The sequence below is a fragment of the Equus quagga genome, chromosome 1 (assembly GCF_021613505.1).
Source record: "Equus quagga isolate Etosha38 chromosome 1, UCLA_HA_Equagga_1.0, whole genome shotgun sequence".
Taxonomy (NCBI): domain Eukaryota; kingdom Metazoa; phylum Chordata; class Mammalia; order Perissodactyla; family Equidae; genus Equus; species Equus quagga.
Genome location: NC_060267.1, coordinates 96,098,959 through 96,107,957, shown reverse-complemented (window position 1 = coordinate 96,107,957; position 8,999 = coordinate 96,098,959). Strand labels below are relative to the sequence as shown.

The 8,999-nt window shown below is 59.4% G+C and overlaps 1 protein-coding gene across 1 annotated transcript; it reads left to right on the top strand.

Annotated features, from left to right (window-relative positions):
• Window positions 1-3,992: 3,992 nt before the first annotated feature.
• Window positions 3,993-8,018, top strand: LCN15 (lipocalin 15). The gene is made up of 7 exons (XM_046655943.1): window positions 3,993-4,106; window positions 4,492-4,631; window positions 4,714-4,784; window positions 5,005-5,115; window positions 5,812-5,913; window positions 6,151-6,217; window positions 7,911-8,018. Exons 1-6 carry the CDS (start codon window positions 4,011-4,013, stop codon window positions 6,183-6,185), a joined length of 555 nt encoding a protein of 184 aa, XP_046511899.1. The 5' UTR covers window positions 3,993-4,010; the 3' UTR covers window positions 6,186-6,217; window positions 7,911-8,018.
• The last annotated feature ends 981 nt before the right edge of the window (window positions 8,019-8,999 follow it).

Genomic DNA, 8,999 nt, shown 5'->3' with positions numbered 1-8,999 from the left:
CATTTGTGTAGTATCAGGTTGCAGATGCCACCTGCCACCTCTGGATGACGGGGCAGGAGCTGTGTTTTCTGATCCTGCGCCATCTGTGGGAAGTTGTGCCGGTAGGGCTTCTCTGTGTCTGCGCAGTGGCCACAGCTGCTTGGCAGGTCACGCACTCACACGCAGGTGGGGCCTCTGTGCTCCACAGATGGTCACTCTGGTGCAGGACCACTGTGCCCAGCAGGGGACGGTGGAGCTGCTGTGCAGGGCAGGAGGGGAGGGGGCACTTTCTTTCCTGTGTGCTGCTCTGTGCTTGCAGTTGGCTCGGCTGAGCTGCTGGGCTTGGTGAGGGCTCCCTCATGGGCACTGAGTTGTGCCACTCGCTGGGGAATGTTCCTACAGGTGTGGCTGCCATGGCACAGTGGGCACTCCTGTGGGCCAGGCTGCAACTCTGAAAGTGTTCACACAGGCCGGGCTGCCCCCTCCTTCTCTTACAGTTGTGCTGGTCACTGTGTGAAGACCCACAGCCTAGATCTGCGACTCCCTCTTTTTCTTTTTTACTGCTGCCGTGGAAGGGGAGGGGTGTGCTCACCTAGTTCCACTGCCTCCCAGGGATCCAGTCCATCCACCTGCAGATGCATGGATCTCTCAGGCATCATGTTGTGTTGTACAGGGAATCATCTGCTGGTTAATGAATGTCCATTTAGCTATAACTTAGAAAAGAGAGACAAAGGGGACAACTCACTCGGCCATGATGCTAACGTTACTCCTGACCCCATCTTCTTGGCCAATTAGTGCAAAGTACAATCTCAGCTCTTCTCAGCCAATCAGCACCAGGCACAGTCTAGCCCTCCTCAGCCAATCAGGTTAGGATGTGACTCCTGTCGTCAGCCAACTAGAGCAGGGCACTGCCCACCTCTTTGCACTCAATCAGGGCACAATGTGGCCTATCCCACACTAGCGGCTTCGCAGGTCTGGGCTTGAGAGGGAAGCTGGGTGGGAAGGGCACAGAGGGTGTCTTGGGGTGCAGAGGGTACTGGAGGTGCAGAGGGTACCTGAGGGGTGCAGAGTGGTGGGTCAGCACAGAGAAAAGTGAGGTGGGCAGGTTGCAGAGGGTACCCGAAGGGCTCAGAGGGGTACACAAAAGATGGGGGGGCCCATGAAGAGGCCGCTCTCAAGTGCCCTGGGCATTCTCTGTGCAGGGCTTAGGGAGTCACCCCTGCCTTCCTGACAGACTGTCTCTGACTGAGGCTCTGGCCCCTGGGTCTGTCCACCTTCGGACCTTTGTGACCCCCAGCTACAGTGGTGATGGGAGGTGTGTTAACGTGTACTCTTTTTTTCTGAAATTAAGTCTTTGGCACTTTCAGCACCACAATTCCTGTTCTCTCTGTAAGATTGGGTGGCAGTTGGCAGTGGGTTTTATTTCTAACAGCTTTATTGAGGTTTAATTCATGGACCGTACAGTTGTGAAATTAATACAGTCATGCGTCCTCAATGACTCGGATACATTCTGAGAGATGTGCCATTAGGCGATTTCATCGTTGTGTGAACATCACAGAGTGCACTTACACAACCTAGATGGCAGAGCCCACTGCACACCTAGGCTCTATGGGACTAATCTCATGGGACCACCATCACGTACATGGGCTGAAGTTGACCCAAAAGTTGTTATGTGGCACATGACTGTGTGTAAAGGAAGGTTTGACTAAATTAAACTCGGAAAGGCCTGCAGGGGAGCCCTCACCCCGTTGTACATCATCAATTACTCCAAACAGGAAGTACAACCACTTTACTACTGAGGGAAGACTTCTCTTCCACCGGCAACGGCCCAGCCAATCAGAAACACCACAGCCCAGCCAATCAGAAATGCCGCTGCCTGGCCAATCAGGAATGCCACAGCCTGGCCAATCAGAAATGCTGCAGGCCAGCCAATCAGAAGCGCTGCAGGCCAGCCAATCAGAAATGCCACAGCCCAACCAATCAGAAACGCCGCAGCCCAGCCAATGAAGAGCTGTCCCCACCCTGATCTGTTCCTCTCCTCCAATGGACTTTCCTTTAGAACAGCCCCGCCTTCTCCCCCTTTTCTCTATAAAAGCAGCTCCCTCCCGTGTTCTCTGGGTTTGCCTGTGGTTCATGATAGTATGCGCATCCCGAATGGCAAAGGGCAATTCTTTTGGCTAGTCCCGAATGAACTCATTTTGAGATAAAATAACAGGCGTATTTGCTTTTAAGTTGACCAACGCATGCACTTAGCAGTGCTGCCCTCCAGGGAACTGAGGCCAGCAGGACGTGACGGAGGCCCTGTTAACCGGGCCCTGTGCTGGACACCGCGGAGGCAGTAGGAGGCTCTAGCTGACCCAGCCACTGCCTGGAGCCTGCAGTGCCAGCTGCTCTTGTGGACGAGGCAGGCCAGATGGGGCTGCAGTTGCTGTCAAGATCCCAGTTTTTAGCAGGGCTGCAGGTCAAGGCGACTTCAGTCCTTTACTCCCTCTTTCATTCACAATATTAACTGAGCCCCTTCCCCACAGAAGAGATGCCCTCTCTTCCAGAGAGGCGGCATCGGGGGGAAGATTTTACCTATATTTGTGGCTCATATAATCGCTTTTAAAAAATTGAGGAATAATTTACACACAGCAAACAGTCATGGAATCACCACAACCCATCACCCCAAAGTCTCCACATGCCCCTCTGTCATCAGTCACTTTCCCACTGGGGCCCTGACAACCACGGAGCAGCCTTCTGTCCTATGGATCTGCTATTCTAGAGTGTCTCAGAAAAGGAGTCACAGCCTGTCGCCTTTTCAGATGGACTGCTCTCACTCAGTGTGACGCGTCTGGCATCATCCAGGTTGTGAGAATCAGTGGTTCGTTCCCTGTATCCCTGAGGAGGGTCCCATCATAGGGAGGGATGGCAGTGTGCTCTCCTGCCCGCCCGCTGGAGGGCGGTGGTTGCTGCACTCCCAAGGGACTGTGAATAAAGTCCCATAAACACCTACGGGCAGGTCTCTGGGCTCTTGCTTCTCCTGGGTAATTAGCTGGGCGAGCGGTTGTTGAATCGTCTGGTAAATGAAGGTTCCACTTCCTAGGAAGCTGCCCCACTGGCTCCCAGAGTGTTGCACCATTTTGCTCCCCCCGCCCCGGCAGTGACAATGTTTATTTTAAAAAGCGTCCGCCGTTCTGATAGGTGTGCGGTTGTGTCTCAGATGGTTTCAGTTCGCATCTCATGGCATCGAGCATCTTTTTGTGTGTTTATTTTCCATCTGGATATCTTCTTTGGTGAAATGACTTCAAATCTGCCTTTTTTTAAAAAAATTGTTTGTTTTTCTATTTTGAGTCTTGAGAGTTCTTTATGGGTTCGAGACTTAAGTCCTTTATCAGATGTGCGTCTTATAAATATTTTCCTGGGAAAGATCTCACTGCTCTCTCTCCAGTGACTCTGGGACTGGGTGAGAACTGGCGCCTCCCCAAATGCAGGGGTGGTGGCCAGCAGAAGCTGTGCTCCTCCCCTCCCTCCCTGCTGGGGGCTGAGTGTCTTTCTCTGATCCTGTACTCCCTTCCACTCCCTTCCCTGGGGACCCTCGCCCCTGACCAGAGGCATCTGGGAGGTATGCCCCAAGGCCACACACTCATCCTCAAATAGTGTCTCTGGGTGCTCTGAGTGGACACGAGAGGTCACCTGGAGCACCCTTGCCAGCTCAAGCCCCCACCAGCCCCTGGCGCCTCCCCGGCGACACTCTTGCCTGCACGGTTATGCAACCAGTGATAAGGCGGCTGCAATGCCATAATCCACCCTAAGAGTCAGATGAGAGCCCGGCTCTCTGGAGCCCTCTGGGAAATGACCCTTGGAGCCGGTGAGGGACACAGGAGTGACTGTGCCAAACAATGGACAAAGCGGGCTTGAGTTTCTGGAGCCAAAGTGCCTTCCGCTCCCCAGCCTGTTCGTGTGGTGAGCCCGGCTGCTGGGCTGGGCTATAAAGCTGGGCCTGCGGGGGCTGTGGCTCAGGCACCAGGGGCTGGAGGACAGGTGTGAGGATGAAGTCCATCCTGCTGGGTTGGGTCCTGGCGCTGCTCTGGGTGTCCGTGGCTCAGGCTGAGGTCCTGGTGCAGCCAGATTTTGATGCCAAAAAGGTACTAGAGGCCTCCATGCTCTGCCGAGGGTTGGGGTGGGGACAGAGCCCCTGCCGGAAACAATAGTGATGAGAGGATAATAGTACCTGCCGCCTTCTGTGGGGCATGCGCCTCTGGCCTGCGAACCCTTTAGATTCCCTATCCAGTTAACCCTGAAACAACCCTGCGTATGGGTAATTACTGACCCATTACAGAGCTGGGGCAACTGAGGCTCACAGTGGCCATGCGGCCTGCCCCACGTGAGTGGTAGAACAGGGCTCAGACCCGAGAGATGGACACTCTGGAGACCCCTGGCTGTGTGGCTTCAGACAAGTCCATTGGCTTTGTGCCCCGGGGTCCCAGGGCAAGGAGGGTCCGGCCTGCTGGTCACTGAGCTGCCTCACAGTTCTCAGGCCTCTGGTACGTGGTCTCCATGGCTTCTGACTGCAAGGTCTTCCTGGGCAAGAAGGACCACTTACTGATGTCCACCAGTACCGTCAAGGCCATCACGGGGGGCAACCTCAGCGTCCACATGGAGTTTCCTCGGTGAGTGCCGCAGGGTGGGCTGGGCCAGGACGGGGCGGGCCGGGCAGCAGTGGAGAGCGAGCACCGGGCTGTGCATCCCCAGGGCTGATCGCTGTAACCAGGTGGACGCCGAGTACCTGAAAGTGGGCTCCGAGGGGCACTTCAGAGTCCCGGGTAGGTCCTGCCCCACCTGCCCTCAGGGGCGCCTGGTGCTGCTTCTCCACAGGGTGACATGGGACTGTCCCTCTAGCCGGAGCCTCCGCATTGCCATCTCCTGCCCCTCCCCTCCATCCCTCCCCTTCCGTCCTTGGCCCGGCAGCAGCGGACATGCGGGTAGGGTCGGGGCCTGGGCCCAGGGCACTTCTCCATGGCTATCCGGCCGCCTCCCCTGCAGCCCTGGGCTACCTCGACGTGCGCATCGTGGACACGGACTACAGCTCCTTCGCCGTGGTGTACATCTACAAGGAGCTGGAGGGGGCGCTCAGCACCATGGTGCAGCTCTACAGTGAGGCCCCCAGCCGCCCCCCATCCCCACTGGACACTGTCCACCCCGCCCCTCCTCTCCCCTCCCTGTCTCCCCTGGTCTCGCCCCTTCAGACCTGCCCTCATCTCCTCTCCTGCCCCACATCCTCACATACTCCCAAGTCTGGGCCTGGCAAGGACCAGGTGGGGGTGGGGGTGGCGGGACCCCACAACGCTTGGGATGGGTGGGGGTTGACTGGAGGGGCCTTGGAGGGTCAGGCACACAGGCTGAAGCTCACCATCCTCTCTGGGTTCCCCGAGGGTGGGGCCCTACCCTTCCTTTCTCCATCCCATTGCCTGAGATCCTAAGCCGGGGCTGAGATCCTATCTTGCTTTAATTTCCTGGGGGCTCAGCAGAGTAAGCCAGGGACTCCCCAGGGTGGAGAGGCCGGAGTGGGGTGAGGCCCGGGGAACGTGGCGCTGGGAGAACAGCCTGGCCACCCCACCCTCCCAGATGCTCCGTGTGAATAAGGAAAGGGCGTCCCTCTGGGCAGCTTCCAGGCCCCACTGGTCCCTCAGCCAGGCAGGCACTTGTGTGCAGTGCACAACCTGCCCGACCTCCAGTGGCCGACCTGCTATCAGCCCTCTAGGAAGTGCAGTGAGGCCCAGAGACCCCATCTCCCCTTCTCCCTCACCTGTATGAGCCACGGGGTTCACAGGGGCCCCTGCTCTGCCCCAGGCCGGACCCAGGAGGCGAGCCCCCAGGCTGTGAAGGCCTTCCAGGACTTCTACCCGACCGTCGGGCTCCCGGATGACATGATGGTTACGCTGCCCAAGTCAGGTACCCAGACTAGCCCTGGCCCATCCCGGCCGAGCCCCGCCCCAAAGCCCCGCCCCTGCCCCCCGAGCCCCGCCTCTCGGAGCCCCGCCCGGTCCTTCCCCCACCGCACCCTGATAAGGGAAAGGGTTTGGGCAACGGAGGAGGGAGAGTCTCGGCCCCGCCCTCCGGGGGCTGGGGGGGGGCGGGGGGGGCAGGCCCGGCCGGCTCGGCCTCTCACGGACCCTCTCCTTCCCACAGATGTGTGCTCCTTGAGGGGCACGGAGGCACCCTGACACCTCGGGAGCCCCACCTTGGCCCTTCCCAGGTGGGGACGGCGTCACTCCTCCCTCCCGCTCTCAGGCCTGCGTGGCTGCCCCTGGCCGCCTTTCCGCCTCCTGCTTTCCCCCCTGAGATCCGCACTGCAGATCGCCCCCTCCCCGCCCGCCTCCTCCCCCCACCGTGTGCTTCAGGCCTCAGCTTACACATCACCTCTTCCAGGAAGCCTCTCCTGATTTCCTAGGGCTGCCATAACAAATCACCACAAACTGGGTAGCTTAAAACAACAGACATTTACGCTCTCCACAGTTCTGGAGGCCAGAGGTCCAGAATCAAGGTGTGGGCAGGGCTGGTCCTTCTGGCGGCTCCAGGGGAGAATCTTTGCTCTTTCAGCTTCTGGTGGTGGCGCAGCCCCTGTGTTCTTTGGCGCGTAGGTGCGTCCCTCTGGCCTCTGCCTCTGTTGTCACATGGCCGTCTTCCCTCTGTGTGTCTGTTTCCAAATTTCCCTCTTCTCTGAGGACGAGAGTCCATGGTCATAGGGCCCACCCTGAGTCCAGGGTGATCTCATCTCGAGATCCTTGACCACTTACATCTGCAAAGACCCTATTTCCAGACGAGGTCACAGAGTTCCAGGTGGACTTGAAATCTGGGAGACGCTGTCCAACCCAGTGCAGCAGGTCCCCATAGCGCCTGGCCCACCCCGGGCACTGGGCCCTGCCTTGGAGTTGCCTGGTCCTGTTCTCTCCCTGAGGGTCCTATGGGGTGGGAGCCACCACTTTCTTGTTCACTGCCACCACAGGGTCAGGTCCCCAGGAGCCCTAGGGACACGGATGTAGGTGGGCTCCTGGGGACACCGTCCCCCAAAGCAGACGCCAGGAAACCATCGGGCCCCTCCCCCACGTTCCTTGCAAAGAATTTGGGAGCCTCCATGAAACAATACATAACAGATGCGAGATGACAGCCAGCAGACGGCCCTGCGGCGTCTCTGGGCGGGGGCAGGCGTTGGCCCTGCGGGACCTCTTCACCGCCCTGCAGTGGCTGCTCCCCAGTCCCTCCTGTCATTCTGCCCTCCCGGGCTGTCCCCGCTCTCTGCCCAGTGGTGTGCTGGGGACATTTTAACTTTCCATGGACCTAAATCATGCTGCCCAGCACCCTGCACTGCCTCCCGTCACACGTGTGGTTGCTTCAGAAATGTCACCGGGTGGGAGGAGAGGGGGTGGAAAATGGCACCAAGTCGTTCTCCGGAAGGTTCTCTCCACGGAGAGCGTGAGCCCCTTCTTCCTGCTCTGTGCCTGACTCCCAGGATTTATTAAAAACAAAAAGCAGCTTTTGGGGTAAAGTGCCCCACATGGGCTCCCTCTCGGGTGCTGAGTCTGTGAGCTTGGTCGTGGTTTATTGGCCATTGTGGGGCTTTCTTGTCTCACCAGCCCCCTCACCACCAGCCAGCCACCGAGCGAGGCCCTGGGATATGTGGCCGGGACCCCGGGACCCCGGGGAAGGGGGCATTGCTGGTGCTGGCCGCCTCTAGCCTGGGGCTTCAGGGGGAGCAGCAGTGGGTGTTTCCACATTCGCAGGTTTTGGTGGCAGAATTAGCTGGTACTGGCCTCGTGGGCCATGTGAGTAGGGGGCAGCCTGCTGCGTGGGGGGCAGCCTGCTGTGTGTGGGAGCAGTTGGGGGCCTCCAAGGAATGTCTGCTGAGCAAGTGGGCGGATGGAGTGACCTTGCCTTTCCTGTCTGCGCAGGGCGAGCCCGGCGTCGTCCAGACCCACAACCCTCCCGGCTGCCATGCCTTGGGCCACCCTCTCCTCCTCCCCATCCCCCATGGGTGTCTCCTGGCCTCCGCTTTCCACTCAATAAACAGATTCTGCAGCTGAAGCTCCTCCTGTTTGGATGAGACCCTCTGGGAGGGCACAGTGGGCCCCGTCTTGGCCCTGGACTCCTGGGGAAACTGAGGCGGGGAGGTGGGTGTGGAGGGGACTCTGGCCCTTCGGCTCCTCCTGGCTGCGGGAGCAGGAGGCTCCAGCCAAGCTTGGTACCCGTGGGGGCTGCACCTACAGGCAGCGTCCAGTGCCCACCAGCCTGGCCCCCTGGGTTCTCAGTGCCTGTGGGGAGACTGAGGTGCCCTGTGCACACTGCCCCCGGCCACAGGAGCTGGAGGCAGAGCAGCCCGGGCTGCCGCGTGGGTTTTGTTGGAGTTTTTCCTCCTACCCTGGATGTGACCTTGACCTTAGGCACATCACGTAGAGGCCTGGACGTGGGTCACAGTCATGGCCGGTGCATTCTGAGCCCTCGCCTGCTGTCCGGGCCTGACAGCTCCCGTGATGGACCCCAGAACGCACTCAGAGAGCCTGTTGTGCTCCTTGTTTCGCGGATCAGGAAACTGAGGCACAGAGAGGTTGACGACTTGCCCAGCAAGGGGCCAGGCTGGGGTTCAGGCTCAGTGGTTAGGCTGCAGGGCCTGGACTCTGTGCTGACCCTCGATGAGATGTTGGGGGCAGGGGAGTCCTCCCTGGGGGCCTGCTGCCCCTCTCGTCTCTGAGCTGCGCCCGGTGGTGCTCCCGCTGGGTGGACCCAGGCTACATCCGGCACACACACTTCAAAGGGCCAGGCGTGGGGGCGCAGGAAGGCACTGGAGGTCCCGCTTCATTGCTCATGGGTGCCCTGCAGCCCTCGCAGGGCCGGAGCCGGAAGCCCCCAGCCCTGAGGGGCATCTATCCTTGTCCTCCTGGGTCAGCCAGACTCAGTGAGTGTCCCCCACGCTTCCTGTTCTCCCTCTCCAAGCCTGTCCCTGGGGGGCCCTGCTTCATCAGCCTGGGGTCGGGCTCAGCCAG